Source organism: Neodiprion fabricii, chromosome 1 (assembly GCF_021155785.1).
Source record: "Neodiprion fabricii isolate iyNeoFabr1 chromosome 1, iyNeoFabr1.1, whole genome shotgun sequence".
Taxonomy (NCBI): domain Eukaryota; kingdom Metazoa; phylum Arthropoda; class Insecta; order Hymenoptera; family Diprionidae; genus Neodiprion; species Neodiprion fabricii.
Genome location: NC_060239.1, coordinates 13,855,867 through 13,872,397, shown reverse-complemented (window position 1 = coordinate 13,872,397; position 16,531 = coordinate 13,855,867). Strand labels below are relative to the sequence as shown.

Genomic DNA, 16,531 nt, shown 5'->3' with positions numbered 1-16,531 from the left:
CCGTGGGAGGTGGTTCTACGGAGTCGCAGGAAAGGTAGGCCGAGCACACGACTCTGTCGATGGTTCCGTCCTTCTTCCGTTTCAGCTTGATCATGGCAGCTGCCAGGTCTCTGCTGCAGAACTGGCTGAGCCTTAGTGCCTGTTGCCTGCCTTTAATGAAGACCGCCGCCCTCGGTCCGAGTCCAGCCGCGCCTTTCTCGCACACCAACACGCTGATCCTTCTATCCAGTCCTGAAACAAGCCCCTTGTTAATCCACGGTTCTTGAATGACTGATATATCTGTTTGCTTCACCGCCAAGCTTTGGCTATGGATAGCCGGGGCCGCTTTGCAGTGTTGCAAGTCGATCTGCGGAACCTTCATCCTCCGCGCGGTCACTGGGCCGTAGGACGTCAGCTTCGCTATTTCGGGGGATGGGGGTATCCTTTCACCGAGTTCCCCCTCCCCCTTGTCCGCAGGGTGGCGAGCTAGCTGGTGCCGCTATGGCAGCTCCGCAGGTGCGGGGGTCGCACCCGGCAGTGTCCTTGCGAACCTGCCTGCACGCTCTCCTGCCTGGCTCTGCTGAGCTCGTGAGCCCTAGGGGGGCGACCCCTGGGCCTCACGGCAGAGCCTCCTCCGCCTCTTCTTGTGGCAGCCCTCGTGTCCCGAACCGCGGCGCTCGCACCCCTGGTCCTTGAGCCCGAGGGTGCCACGTCTTTCGTCAGGGCAGCGGCGCGGGAGGGCCCCGCTGCCATTGCCGGTGCTGGTGCCCATTTCCGCGGCACTTTCCCGTCCTCGCTGCCTGGCGGGGGGTCCTGCGGTCCATTCTCCGTCACAGGGCGGCCTTCTTTGAAGGGAATACGCCCTAAGCCGAAGTGGGCCACAAGCCCCCCCCCCCCCTCCGAGCATGTTGTTTGATTTAGCGTCTACGCCCAACACCAGATGGACGGACTTAGGTCCGTCCTTCCTGTCTCAGACCTTCCAAAAGTGGGTCTGGAGACCGATGTTTTGACGCTTCAGCCTCCGTTTCCACTGGTATACCAGGGATAAAAACCATCATCTTCGTAAGCCTGGCAGTTTCCTTTCCAGAATATAGAGGGAAGCTTTCATCCAAGACGTCAAGGTCGGGACCGTCTGATGCAGCCAGGTCAACGCCCCGTCTTCTGAGCATGTAACCCACAGGACGCCCTGGTCATGGCGGCACTGTTTAAAGCACGGAACCTCTTCCCCTTCCGGGACGGAGTCTAGCGCCTCTACCAACGCCCGCATCCCCCTGCTCGGAGTCTAGAATGGCCCCGGGGTAATCCGAGAGAGTAATAACCATCCTCCGGCCCCTGGCTGCCTCCATATAAGTCCTGGACCTGAACTTTTCTCGGCCCCTTTTGGGGCATAGATGCGTAGCGTAGGGAGTTGACTTCCGAGGACGTGCCGTCCGAGGGTCTTGGTCTTTTTAGACCCGTCCCCTCCGACGGCACCTGGCTATCTTCTTGTCGCACCTCGGTATCAGGCAGCCCAAAAGATGGGCCACCCGTCCCGGGGTGCGCGGATGTTAAAGGAGAGTCTCCCGCAGGGGTTGTCTCAGAGGAGGTCCCGGAGGCTATCCTGGCCTTCCTAGCCCTCCTCCTTGACGCCCCGCTGCGGCGGGCCCCGACTGCTGTTGCTGTTGCTGGGGGGTTGGGGGGTGGTCTCAGGCTGTGCCGGTCCCTCCATTCTCCCCAGCCCCAGTGGTCGTCGTGACCGACTGGAAGCAGCGTGTCAGGAAGACTAAAGTTTCCTCGTCCGCCCGCATCCCTCCGGTCCCGTCGTTCGTTGTTGTCACCGGCGAGCTGATCTCCGTAGAGACCCCCTCGCCGGGCGTTGTCTTTAAATTTGGGTTTTTTCTTTGGTTCAACTCCATTGGTGTCCCACGAGTGTGCAGGAAAGGACGGTCCGCCTCAGAGCCTGCTGTGAGGGTAAGGCTAGTACAATGGGGGGGCGCCCGGTATCCCAAGGGCATCGTTCGCGATACTTGAGACCCCAGTGCCATCCAACTTTCCGCACGATAGCTTACATCTTGACTTTAGGAGTTAGTCCGCGGCCGGGGCTTTAGTTTCCCTGGGCCGGTTTTTACGCCAGCCGGGTCCCGTATAGCTCCAGCTAACCAGGTCGTCACCCGCCCCCGCCCCGTGGGCCGGTTGCCAGCCAGTATTCAACCGATCCCAGGCATGAGCATGCACGGTCTTCCCTGGCCGTCCTCCTATCCGTTACCCGGAGATGCGCTTGGTTGGCGCTTAACCTGTATCCTCTTGCTCCATTAGGGGTACGGGGTCCGCGTATATTACGACTCAGTACCGAATTCTAAGACATAAAATGCAAAAATTCGTGTTCCAATACTTTTTATTACTGAAAAACAAATAAAGCAAGATGAAAATTCATTCAAATGTTATTGCTGAAAGATATTTAACATTTGCTGAAAATGAAGTGTAAATTATGAAAATTTCATTCCGTTGACAAAAGTTACATGAATGCCACTCCAGAGTATTCGTGGGCGTGGCTCCACTTTCGGTGTACACTGTTCAGTGACTCACAAGGAAAGTATTGGACCTCCGGATAACAGATTCTGCCAGAACTTCTGGGGGTGTGTCATTGTTCCGAAATATGGAGCTTCTGATGTGTAGTTTTTCCATTGGACCATCTTTCACTCAATTTACAATTCATAAGTTCGTCAAAAATTTGGAATTTATCCTTACCATAAATCTGAAATAATAATATATCTTTTTATACTTGAATTTATAAGGGGCTATTCAAAAATTGAATAAAATTTTTAAGGGGCATCGGGTGTCCGCGAGTTTCTTACGTCTTCTTACGAAGACGGCAAGCAGATGTAAATCTTTTGTTACGAAAGATTTTTTTTCATTTTCTTCCAAAACACTTTTGAGATGTATGAAACGTTTGTCTTCATTTTTGTCTATCTGAAGCGTGAGATGCTAATAGATAGATACTATTGATATATATTTGTTGAACCGAACGTGCTGGAGAAAAAGGACATGCGAAGGATAGAGTCGTGTGTTGAATATATAAAACAACGTACCGAATATCGTTCTATATTATATAAAGATATCGCCGCCGCCACCGCTGCCGTGTCAGGAATCCCGAACCTACCCGAATTTAACCGAAGTTACCCGAACTTGCCGGAATCTATCTGGAAATACCCGAACCTTACCTAACCGAACCATGTATGAAAATGGGGGCTTGCGCGCGAGGCCTCCCTAGTATGTGTATATAATGTGTGGCGTGGATTTTTCCCGCTTCTCGGTCACTCGGAGCAAATGACCGAGAACTTACCGCGTGCACAATAATTCGGCGTCCACGATGTACCCTGGATCTAAAAACAATATCGCAAAGTTTTGTTGGGCGCCTGGCGTGATCAATACGCCTCGAAACCGTTGATGCGCTATGCCGCGACAATATGCTCGGTAGCTCAGTACCGTGGAGAGGGGAGGGGTAATTTTTGGGTAGAGAGAGAGCGAGATACGCAACACCAACACGTTATTTTACTAAGCAATGATAGAATCAAACAAATATATTTTCTGCCAACGATAATATAAACACAAAAAATATTTAAAAAAATAATAATTCAAACCTTGCTCGTTGCGACTCAAAATGCCAAACAATAAAAATAATAATTCATAATTCGCTATTCGCGATTCATACTCAAATACTTAGATTTAACAAAAAAAATTATATAATAGAAAAAAAGAAAAAAAAATGACTAAATCTAGACGACTTCTTATGCCTACTTGCGCTGGTCGCTGCCTTAACAATAAACAATAGCTCCAAAATTCGAAAACAGAAGTTGACCCGTCGCGCCGACCGCGATCGTCCTCTCCGGTATCGCGCAAATCGCCACTATTAGCCTCAAGGGCAAGAAACAAAAAAAAGAAACTCGCTCTGGCCGCGTTACTTACAATCTTAATTATTATCTTAACTAATATGTTCTTCCTCGGGATTATCTACAACTTATTATCGCGCATCCGAGCTCAACCTACTCCGTGACGTTTGAATGCGGTTCGCGAGTTTGAATGCTCCCCCTGTGACGATCCGCGACCTACTCGAGGGGTGACACTTTATTTGAACAGACTCGACGTGACCCCGTGCAACGGAATTTGGTGGCACTCGATTTGAGACCCTTGTGCCTCGACTTGAACCCGTGGCTCTACTCGACCTACTCGATCGCTCAAAAGTGGCTCTACGTTATTGCTCACAACTCAGGCTACGGTCACGAAGCAGATGTATCGGCCAAAGAATTTCGAGTACTTTCGATAACAGAAATCCTCGTTGGCTATCCGTTCCTTGGCAAGCCGTTATTTAATGTCTCTCGAAATTCTCTCGCAAGAATATTAGCAGCGCTTACCGCTCCACATCCAGAAGACGAAATCACCAACTCCCTCGTTACAATTTCTGGTCATCGTCGCTCGCAACAACACAAACTCTTGGAGACAAAAGAAACGAAACTCAACTATCACCGTATGCAAGTGCCTTGGTTAACCGCCAGAACTAGAGTGACTTTTCTGATGGCCGATCGGCCGTAACGCCGATCTCGTCACGCTAATCCCTTCATGACGTCATGACCCTAGGAATGCGTAACAATCGATCCGTCATCGATTTTGGAGATTGCGCAAGTTGACGCGCACCTCTCGTCGCTTCGCGGCACAGAACTTAACGCTAGATCGCGATGTCGTCTTCCACGCAGCTCTACGTGGTCCGGGGTTGGGCAGAGTGGTGCTCCCTCGTCGCTAGCCGGTCTCTCGTGGTTGCCTTGATCAGGTGTAGGCGGGGTGAGCGGGGAAGCTGCGGCGCGCTGGCCGCCAGCGGGAATCGCGTCCGCCTTGGATTCCCGCGCTGCAGGGACCTGCGTTGGCTCCCCCGCCGCAGCCTCGGCATCCTTCACGCAAAATCTTCGCGGTTTCGCTGCGCCTCGAAATATCCTCGGCGTCGGAGTTGGTCGCTGGCCTGTGGCCGGTGTACTCAAAAGAAATAAAAAAAAATCCTGCAATATCTTAATCGTGATTCGCTATTTTGTCCCTGTCGAAGCTCGGATGCGAGACTCCAGTTCTGGCGCTCCCCTATTATGATTTCGCGACCCGATCTCTGAAGCTCTTATTCCTGGGTTCCGCCCAAGGTTTAGGGACCACCTTGTAGCTGGCATGCTTAACAGAAATGTCACGTTACAAATGATGACTATATGTTCTTTATTTGCTTTACAAAAGTTTATACCGTGTCACTAGCTTGAGAGCTCTTGCTCGAAAAACTCGAACGTTGCGTACTCGTTTTTTTGTCTATCCCGACTCAGAAGAAGGGTACATACGTCCCTACACGCTTCTCAAAGCTACTCGAAGCGTTGAGATGCGCACGCATCTTATACAGACTGAGCGCGAAGGCCAACCTCAACAATATTTAACAAGCCACCGCTTCTATTCTGTTTATAGAGTCAGAAAGATCCCAGTTCAATTTACCTGTTCATTTTGTTATAAGAATGATGAATATCTATTGATAAATCATTCATCATTTTGTTTATTGTGTCCTGTTTGTGAATTTTCCGAAACCTTATGTAAAATAAGGGCGGTAAGAGAGGCCGCGGGGAGGGGACCCCTCCCGGTCCAGAAAATCTTCCAGAAAAGGCCTTACGTACTTTATGGGTGACCCCTAAGAATCTGATGTCGAACTTTAACGGAGGATAATGAAAATTAATATTTCAGGGCAAAATATACAATAAATTTCTTTTAATAAGGTATTCCAATCATTCAAATGCTAATTTAATCAATTTTAACTAGATAAAGAACGGCCCAATGGATACACATCAGACAGAAACAAATAACTGTTACTGAGCGTGAATACTTCGGTACATTTCGAGTTTTATTATCAAAATAAATTGTAACACTATTATAAGTAACTTTGGTTTGCTGTTTGGTCATCGTCGCATCCAAAGGAAACACACGGTTGCAGGATTCACATGCAATAATTCCTACTATTTTTTTTAATTGTTTTATTGCAATTTATTGCATTTCCCGATGGCGTTGTCTTTATTCTTTGATAACTGACACTTTCTTTTCAAGTTTCTGTTAAGAAAAACAATCTAAAGCAACAAAACTTGGTTACAGTAATTTTTCAGATTGTGATCATTTTTTTGGTTGAACGTCTTCTAAAGTTTGCGTACCTTAATTATTTCAACGATAACTGTGGTTGAATTTTAAAAGCTTGTATTAGTTTTCTTAGACCGATTTTGCAGTTTGGTCATGGCTTTATCCACAAAGGTAGGCTTACAATTAGACATTTCACCATTTTTCAGTGGTAGAGACGGTCCCACTTAAAAATCGTTAAAAAACCTTATTTAGTAATGCTCCATTTCCATCTAAATGCAATGAGATGTGTTAAGAAATATTTCAATCAAATGGCGTGAAATGTACAAGCTAGAATCGTGCATTTGCAGTCCTCATAGAGAACTGCAATGAATTTTTTTGCAATTACAAATTCTGATTCTTAGGTAGCAATAACATGAAGGATTATCAAAAACCTAGCCTAATTTTAGCTGTTCAACTTTCCATTTCATAGCAGAAGTAAACCAAGTGCATATTAAGTAAGTTAGCCGATGTAATAATACAAAAAACTGGTCGATCAGACAATTTCTCATATCAAGTGAGACAATTTGTGAAATCATTTTTGCTGACTTAGCATTTTTCGTAAATTCTGACCGTGAACTGGAATCCAGCACTGCTGCCGATACTCTTAGACTGTAGTGTACATTGATAATTTTGAAAGAATCTTGACAATAAAATAGTTATTAACGTGAACTATAATAATAACTATGAGATGTATTGATCGACATTTCAATATGTATCCTTTCAAAGGAGTCTTTTGTCATCGCTGTATTGACCTTGTCGGATTCTAATTACGTCTAATCTGGTAATATTGGCTAAATTTTGAACTGTACAGAGAGTGCTAATCAATACTGAAAGAGGTATGTAACAGCCTTGGTAACAACATTTTGTTTCAGATATACTCTTTGGTAATAAAAAGTCCAAAGGCGCTGTCTTCTGATAAATTGAAAACTATTCATTTATGTTTTGATGTTTATTGAATGTATTCGGAAACCCGTCTCGCCATTTAATTAGAATGAGCTTGGTACGCCTAAACTTAAGGATTGTTAGAGACGGTAATGAGAAAATACCTGCGACTAGTTCTACTGTATAAACGTTTCTTATGTTGTATACCTATGCTTAGCTTATAATTAGACCAACCTTATTGATCAGCACTAGTTTGTTCAGTGCATAAATATTCCATAGAATATTACGTCTGTGAATTTCCACCATTTTTCTCATCGTCCTCAATGAATTTAGCACAACAAGGGGAGTAATTGCAGTAGAAAATCTACCATAAATCTACTATATCGTATTTGTACATTTATATTTTAGAACTTGCAACTTCTAGTCGACGTACTTCATAAACAACCTTTTCATACTCTATATCCTGGGCTGGCAGATTTCGTTTCAGAAGAAGATGAATACATTATGCAATTTATTTTCAGATGTGGAGTTCACGACTGGAGAAATCAAGTCGACTCAGTTGATACTCAGAAATTTATTTATTTTCAGATTCCATGCCACGCCGGTTCCGCAGAACATTTTATATTAACATTGAAGACCTTTGATTTTTTAAATGCATCAACTATTGAATTACTACATCTCCTGAAGTTTGAGTAGGTTTTGTTAAACAATCCACGAATGTCATAAGGTTTAATAATATAAAAAAACATCACTTTCCGTCTTTTTCAGATCCTCACTCACGTAGAGTGTTTCATTTTTGAAAAAGTATGAAACTACTCCATTGAAATTTTTTTCATTGTGTTTTAGCTACTGACGAAAAAATTTTCAGATTAACTCTCATACCAACGTCACTAGAAGCAAACAGTGAATACTTTTGATATTTCAGAATTCAATAGATTTCCAGCAACGTCAACTTTAAATGTGCTGATCCTAACTTTTGAATTCATTCAGTCATGTGGAAAGTTCATTCAAGAACAGGCTGAAATACAAATTCGTACTTATCCGTGCTTCAAGGGTTGAATCAAACTTTTGATCCATTATTGAAAACTTTGAACAACCAGCTAACTGTTATTACCCAGAGCTTAGCGATTTCAGGAGAAGGGAAAATTTGGAGAGATTTATATTTCCAGTCTCTCTTCGTAAATTGATTTTCAACTACATGTTCGCTTATATATATATATATATATATATATTGTGACGTGGATTTTTCTGCACCTCGGTTACTCGGAGCAAATAACCGGGAACTTACCGCGTGCACAATAATTTGGCGTCCACGATGTACCCTGGATCTAAAACAATATCGCAAAGTTTTTGGTTGGGCGCCTGGCGTGATTAACACGCCTCGAAATCATTCCTACGCTATTCCTCGGGCATATGCTCGATAGCTCAGTACCGCGGAGAGGGGAGGGGTAATTTTTGGAGAGAGAGAGAGACACTCGAAATACACACGCTATTTAACAAAAGTAAAAGAAAATCTTATATTTCATAATAGCGGTGATACAAAACAAAAGAAAAATATAATTCAAAAATCGCTCATCGCGAGTCTAAAACTAAACATAGAATTACACGTAACCTACTCTATTTCTTACTCTAATGAGCTCGCGGCTCCCTAACTAAAACGTCACTCGACGATCGCAACATCCTCATGCGCAATTTTCAAAACGTCACTCGACGATCGCAGCATCCTCATGCGCAATTTTCAAAACGCAAATTCGCCATTTGTTCTCCATGGCGATGATTGCTCGAAACGAAACTAAAACTAATTATTCAACGGTGCGCCGTCAGGTCTCGCAAACTAAAACACCATGCTCAAACTTCTCGTCTCAACTGCTGCGCAACGCAACGGCAATTTCGACTATACATCGCCTAACCTCGACTAAACACTATCTTAACTAAACGTAAACTTAACTAGGTGCAAGCACCACTATATTTAACTTCAACTAAACACAAGCTCAAAGTAACTCAACTAAACCTACATTATCTTAACTAACGGGTACGGAACTCAATGCAGGCGCAACTAAACGTAACCTAAATTATACGCCATCGCAACGCATCCGAACGTAATTCTTTTCAAAATACTCCAAAACGTTACCCGCTAATCCGAGCACTCCAATTCGGTGCTTCCCGACCTACTCGAGAGGTGACACAAAAAGAAAACGATAACGCGGCTCGACCCGATACAGCGAAATTCGGCTATACTTGGTTTCACTAACGAGAAAGATTCAACTAAAACCCGTGACGCTACTCAACTTTTTCAGAAACTCAAAATTTACTTTACTCTAACTCGCGGACTCAGGCTACGGTCATCAAGCAAGAGAATCGGCAAAAGAATTTCGAGTACTTTTCTATAACGCAAATCCAAAACGGCTATCCGTTACTCGGCAAGCCTTTTCACAATTATGCTCGAAATTCAATCGCGGGGATAGAAGCAGCGCTTACCTTCTACATCCTTGCAACCCCCTTTCCATTCCCTTCGCGATTTTTGGGCGACTCCATTGCTTCGCGGAACTCCCCCAAAACGCGACTACTAATCACGACCGCCAGAACTAGAGTGATTTCAAAAACCTATGATCTGCCGCAACACGGATCTCGATACGCTATCCCATACGTGACGTCATACCCCCAAGAATACGCAATAATCGATCCGTCATCGATTTCGTCGATCGCGCAACTCGACGCGCACCTTCGATAGCATCGCTGCGCAGAACTTAAAGCTAGCTCGCAATCTCGTCCTCCGCGCAGCTCCATGACGTCTTGGCGGTGAGCGTGTTGCTCCCTCGTCGCTAGTCGGTCCGTCGCAAGTTCGCCGGTCAATTGTTGGCGGGGTGAAGGGGAAGAGGCTGCGGCTCGCCGGTCGCCAGCGGGAATCGCGTCCACCTTGGATTCCCGCGATGCGGGGATCTGCGTCGGCTCCCCCTCCGCAGCCTCGACATCCTTCCTTCGCAATTGTTGCTAGTCCGCCATTTCGCGATCTCTTCGAATTTGGTGTCGACTTCTTGCCTGATGCCGTTGTAGCTCGAAAAATAAAAAAACAAAAAAACTGAAATATCTTACGCTGGTCGCCAAAGTGTCCCCTCTCGGAGTTTCGGATGCGTGACTCTAGTCCTGGCGCTCTTTTTCAAAAACTTCGCGACTCAATTGCGAAAATTCCTAAATTTTGGTTCCGCCCAGGGTTCAAAGAGCCCCTTGTAACGGGCATCAAAAATGCCACGTTACAATATATATATATATATATATATATATATAATGAAAGTATATCTTTTGTCCTTCACAACGACACGTACATTGTTGCATTATTTTGATGAAATCTTTTCTGTTTGTCAGGTGAAAAACGATGTGGCGATAAACATGTCATCAAACAAGGTATATCTATTACTCGATAAATACTTTTTCTTGAAAAAAATATTTCGACAGAGAATGTGGCATACCTTGAAGGAGGTAGTCCCAGTTTCGTGTTTGTTTTTTAAGTTAACTTTAAGTAGCTGCTATTAGTATATTAGTATACTAGTACTAGTGTACTAGTTTTATTCTTGTGTTGACATATTTTAACACTTCTCACATGATAACTTCGAAACCGTTCATTGAATTTTGACAGAGTTTGTTACAAATTCTGCACAACATTTTTTTTTTACGTTAGGAACTTGGGAAAAAATCGGTGCCACAAAATTCGGTGTGGGCAGATTCACCATTCTTATCCGGCCTAGACCCTTTGGTAGGTTTTTGGTAGATAAAAACCTACCTGTGTAAAATTTGACAACGACTGTCTCTTTTAATTTGTCTTGATTTCACTCCGATTCTTTATGACAGTTACTCTCTTTTACCCATTATTCGTCTGTGTTTAGGAAATGAGCAAAATTATGCTGCTGCTGAATCTGGCGGGATGATTCCTGTCAGACCGCCACCCCAGGCACCATGGCAACCTTATATGAGAACTCAATGGGGACGACCTCTACTGCCATCTCGAGATGGAGAGCATCATGTGTTCTATCCAGCACCTCCGCCAATCAACATGCCTCCTCCGCAGATCCGGCCGCTCAGAAGTAGGTTGAGCCACTCTCGTACAGAAAACACAAGTGTAAAACTAAAAACTCAACTATTGATAAATACTATTCAGAATCTCACCATCGGTAGATTTAAGACAGTGGATTTAAGACTGTAAATTTACGAATACTGGCGTCTATTCACTAGTATGGTATAGAACAGAGTAATACTATTTTTGTATTACTTACATGTGAGTAATACACAACTAGTTAATATTACCCTACTCGTGAATGGTACATGGAGTTTCTTAGAATTTTTGAGAAGGTGAATTCACAAACACCGCAGAGTATCACCAACAATCCGATCCCTTTACTACGTAATTACCCAGTGAAAAAGAATTCTTAAAAATCGGTTATTTTTTCGGCTATCACAGTGGTTTTCCCGTTTAAGAAAGTGGAGGGATCGTCTCACATCAAAAAGAATAAAAAATTGACAATTGATAGTGTGAATAAAATGAAATTATAATCCAATTTATAACATGCAATTTGACGTCAATAACTGAAAAAACCTACATTTTTTCTTCATTTCTTTAGGATGACTATTCAGCCCCATTATTCTTGACCAGTATTATCTTAGTAGTATACCACTTGTGCACCGCAAAGACAGACAATATCGTAGCAGTATGATGGTATTAAGGAAGTAACGCAACTACCCACCTAGTCTTACAAACATTTGCCCGTGGTTTGACCTAAGTAGTACTTAATCTGGCAACGTCGCTTTTCATTGATTGTGTGAGCGTGTATATGTGTGTCAAATATGCCGTCGACAACTCATCAGCGGTATCAGTGAATTTCTTTTAAGCGCCAGTTCGAAATGCCTAAAGAAATGAAGCCAAAATTTTATTGAAAAGGTAAAATGTGTCGTGTAAACAAAAAACAAAGAATTATAAAAAATGTAATAGCCTGCACGAGCTGTCACATACGTTGAAATTTCAAAATGCGCGCTCATAACCTCGAATATGCGACGTTGCAATGTTTTTAGCGAGGGTCCGAAAATTCGCTATTAATACTTTTTATTGTCTTTATTATGCCTATCATAAGTCACCTTTGAATATTTTTAAGCCGGATAAATTATTCTGAGTATTTCATCTCTCTGCTGTTTACATTTCATTCTGATCTATCCATCAATTACGGAGATATAAGGAATAATGTGCAGCTAACTCCGTCATTTCTCATAAGAAGCCACTTTAAAGTGGCTTATCTCTCTATCTAATAAAAAAGTTTCAAACAAATGAACAGGTAGAAAAATATTATAATAACAATAGTAAAAAAAAGACTATAATAACAATAGTATAAAAAAGATTTTAATAACAATAGTATACGCATGAAGTTGGTGGTGGGGTGAGATCCCGAAAACAAAACAAAAAGCATCTAGCAAACCCTTTGACAGCTGTCATCGGCTGTTTATGACAGTCTTTGACAAATATCTTTATAGGTATCTGTTTCTGACGCGCAAAAAATAAACATGCAAACCAAAATTATCAAGATGATTCCCGACGGGAATTGTCTTTCTCGCGCGTTGGCGTATTGTGTATACGGCACTCAAGATCGACACGCAGAGGTGAGACTGAGTATCGTTTCAAATGTAGTGGATAATTGGTCTACATTTGCGGGTTTTATTACAGGTAACGAGTCAAACGGTGCTGTGATTAGGTCACCTGGTGTTTACAAATCACATATGAATAAAAATGGAATATACGGGGGAGAACCAGAATTAGCTGCAGCTGCGGACATTTTTAAAATATGTTTAATCGTGTATCGCGAAGAACAAATTCATCCACACCGGATCGGATCACAAAATGAAACACAATTATCGCTACTCTTCACCGGCGACGGAGACAGTGGACACTTTGATGTCTTGCAGAACCAAAATAAAATTCAGATAGTGAGTAATAAGTATGGAAAGTAACAATCAAATAATAGTAAATCTAAATATATCACCAAACAGTCAAAAGGACAGCCAGGATTTACAATGACAATGGAGAAAGGAGAAGTTTCAAGCAGCAGACAAGGCGATGAAGATGGTGGATGGTCGGAAGTATCACAAAAGAAAGAGGAAAATAAAATTGTAAGTGCGAAGAACCAAATAAGCCAGAGAATAATAATAAACAAATATTCGTATAAACAGGCAAGAGGACGACCAGGATCTATGTTAACCACAAGAGAAAGAGGTGTTTTGCGGAGTGAACAGCAACACAAATATAGAGAAAAAAATAATATAAAGAAGGTAATTTTGGAGAATAACGGGCAGAGCGGTAGCAAAAATAATTCAGCAAGTCAAGGAGATAGATCGATATCAATAGAGAAGGAAAACCAATTGTCAACCACCAAATGGAAGCTTAGATTGATGAAAAAAAGAAAAGTAAGCACAGAAGGAATTGAAGTTGATAGCAAGTGCAGACCTGTCATCAAATCAACATGAAGGAATTCGCCTGTCTACTAGACAATGCGTAAGGAAATAGTGAGGCGCGCAGTGCCGAGATGGGGTTGGCGCGCGAAGCGCGCAGGGGCGAAGCCCCTAGTAAAGATATAGAAAGAATTACAAATATCTCGCGTAAAAACCCACCTCGGATCGCAAAAATTTCCATGAGTTCTTTTTACGTTATAATCGAACATTCTGCCAAGTTTGGTATTTTTCTGTCCATCAATTCTATTTCCTGCGTTACTTCCTTAAGTGGCCAATCAGTATATACATTCACCGGTACTATCTCGTAAATGTGCGGTAGTATCTAGTATTCACAAAATCTACAGTTTTAAAACTATTATAAAATTCGATTCAGTCTGTGGTATACTACTGGTGAGTGGTCATGGCGATAGTGAATAACCGATCTAATTCTACAACTGTACTTATTGGTTAATCCAATAAAGAATATTATGCTATATACAGTAAGATTTTGAGCAAATGAAGCCGTCCGAAACAAGACACAGGTGGACCATATAGCAGCACGCTCTCTCTCGTTCGTGAGTTAGGGTATGTTCGACAACAGAGCGCGTACTACATGGACCGCCCGGGCCTGGGTTCGGACTGTTTCATTTTCTCAAACATTCACCGTATACGTGGCATCCGGGGGGTGCATACGCCTTATTGTTAGTATCAATAAATATATCTTAATGATGAAGTATTTTGCATTCGCGTCAAGCGCGGTATGGGATTACGTATTTGACTGTCGTAGAGAAACAATTTTATTTTTGTTCTTAATTCAAAATATGCGTTTGCAAGTTGCACCCTTTATTTACCCGCGAATTCACTTCATTCATACTTATAGAAATACACGTTTTCCAAAACCCGTGGATAAGACGAATGACTACTCTTTGTTACCATTTATAAGTACATGTCAGTATAAAAAAAAATGTTTTTTAGTAAAAACAGCTGTACTATGGCCTAAAGTATTCCAAGTTCTGTTGTAATTCGATTTTTTTTATGTTGATGGTAGTAGTAGTACATATTATGATTGAATATCACAACTAACCACCAATTGTGCGAGATGCAATTGGTTCGTAATGAAATGGTTGCGCAAGAACACGCCTTATTTTCTTTAATCATGGTTATAACCACTAAGAAGTTGATTAATTACCCAACACGTTACGTACCGTCCATAGTGACTATGCAATGTACTAGGTACTTACATTAAGTAGTTACTATTCGGTTCCTATGCTACTTGTATAGTACGTTCTGGAAGCTGAGTAGTTTTTCAAAACTTATCAAGGAAGATCTCTTTCTTAAGTTGTTCATTCAATACTTAACATTTGTTTTAGATCAACCAGACGACAGCCGATCACCGCAAGGTCACCAAAACGTAGGAACTGACCATCTTTCCATCCCCGAATATCATCCAGTACGTCACTACACAACAAAACCTCCCCCATATAATTCAGTGCCGTTAATGCAATCTGTTTGCAACCCTCCACCGCCGCCCCTACTGCAACAGCAAGGACAACAGCAGGTGCAGCATACGCAACCCTATCAAGTTCCAATCTCTCAATCTTATCAACCATCCATCTCGTGCCCACCATGGGTGAATCAGGGACATGAAGGTGCTCAATCTTAATAATTATGAACTAACCACAAACAATTGTAATAGATGGACAATTATTGTGATAACAAGAATTGCGCGACGGTACATTTGAATGCAATAATTGATTTATACCAGATAGCCAGAATAAGTCCTGGAACTAGTCTACATATATATTTAAATTATTGACGGTTTTTTTTTTCTAATTAAGCGATTCGTATAAATCGACTGTAATTAATTTGCTTGGATGTAATTTTACCGAACATATGGATGAAAATAGATTCGCTTGTTGAAAGCTTTGTTGTCATAAAAAATGTTTTCCAATAATATAACGATACCACGAGCGTTATTACCTCTGTTTCTTCTATTTAGCTTGATACTGTTCATAATGATTGCACTAAATACAGTGTATTTGTGAATAACTGGAAAAATACGTTTACGTTTGGAACGCTAATATTGCAGTATTACCAGATGAGAATATTTTGTTCTGAATAGTGGGGACTTGTCGTAAGACCTGCTATAGTACTATTTTTCACCACACGACTCAGAGAGCATAGAATTCGATTTATATCCAACTTACTGTTGGCGGCAAATCAAGTCGACTAATTTATAGGTCATAAAAAAAAAATATTCAGGGCAAATAGTCGATCCGAAATGCTAACTGTGAGTTCATAAACGCCCACTAGATTTTCGATGTACAGTCGATGGTACGAAAGTTGACTAGCTATCAAATAAAAGTCAAAAGAAACTTTAAAATTTTGTTACGAATGTTACATGTGGACGGTTGTCTCCTGACACCATCTCCAGCACAAAGGCGCCAACGCGCTTGTGGACTGCAGTAGGGACCTTGGTTAGAACTTTTCTCAGCTGCCTCCTCGATGTTGATGGGTTCTTGGTTGCCTAGGTTCCCTTCAAGTCAGCTCAGTCCGCCTACCATGTCTTATGTATTAACAAAGTCTTATTTAACTGGTGTCGCAGTTTATTCAGTTATTAGAAATACATAAGCTTATACAGTCGTGCGACTTGAACCTTGTTCAGCCATGTTTTTGCTTCTCCACTCACCGTTCTGGTGGCATATTCGCAACGTCTTCAAGCCGCATACATAACACCATGGTGGAATGTTGGTTTCGATGGGGGCCAGAGGCTAATCCAGCACTCTACACCCCCGGCGTAATATTCCTTAACCAGGCTGCTAGTTTGTCAAATTAAATGGGTCACGTTCCGACTCACCTGCAAACGTTCATTCTGATTGCTGGCGAAATTTGATGACCTGCCAGTGAAATGACTGAGTCATCCGCAGCCGGAAAGGGAACAAGGCTAGAGGTTCGTTGGTAACAAAAACAAGACTTTTTTGATTCTGTGACATGCATTGTGGTCAATGCTTCACGATATTCATTTTTTTCTCCGACTCTTCCTCAG

The 16,531-nt window shown here is 42.5% G+C and overlaps 1 protein-coding gene across 6 annotated transcripts in view; it reads left to right on the top strand.

Moving 5' to 3' along the window:
- The window catches only part of LOC124175079 (MAGE-like protein 2), a 238,982-nt gene extending 222,890 nt beyond the window's left edge, over positions 1–16,092 (top strand). For 4 of the 6 annotated variants that reach the window (XM_046554954.1, XM_046554964.1, XM_046554980.1 and 1 more), the window contains exons 14-16: positions 10,384–10,422; positions 10,902–11,099; positions 14,856–16,089. In XM_046554954.1, coding sequence (XP_046410910.1) covers positions 10,384–10,422; positions 10,902–11,099; positions 14,856–15,148 — 530 coding nt within the window. In that variant the 3' untranslated portion in view covers positions 15,149–16,089. Of the gene's footprint in view, positions 1–10,383; positions 10,423–10,901; positions 11,100–14,855 lie in introns of all 6 variants that reach the window. The other 2 variants (XM_046554989.1, XM_046554944.1) reach the window with 2 other exon arrangements.
- The last annotated feature ends 439 nt before the right edge of the window (positions 16,093–16,531 follow it).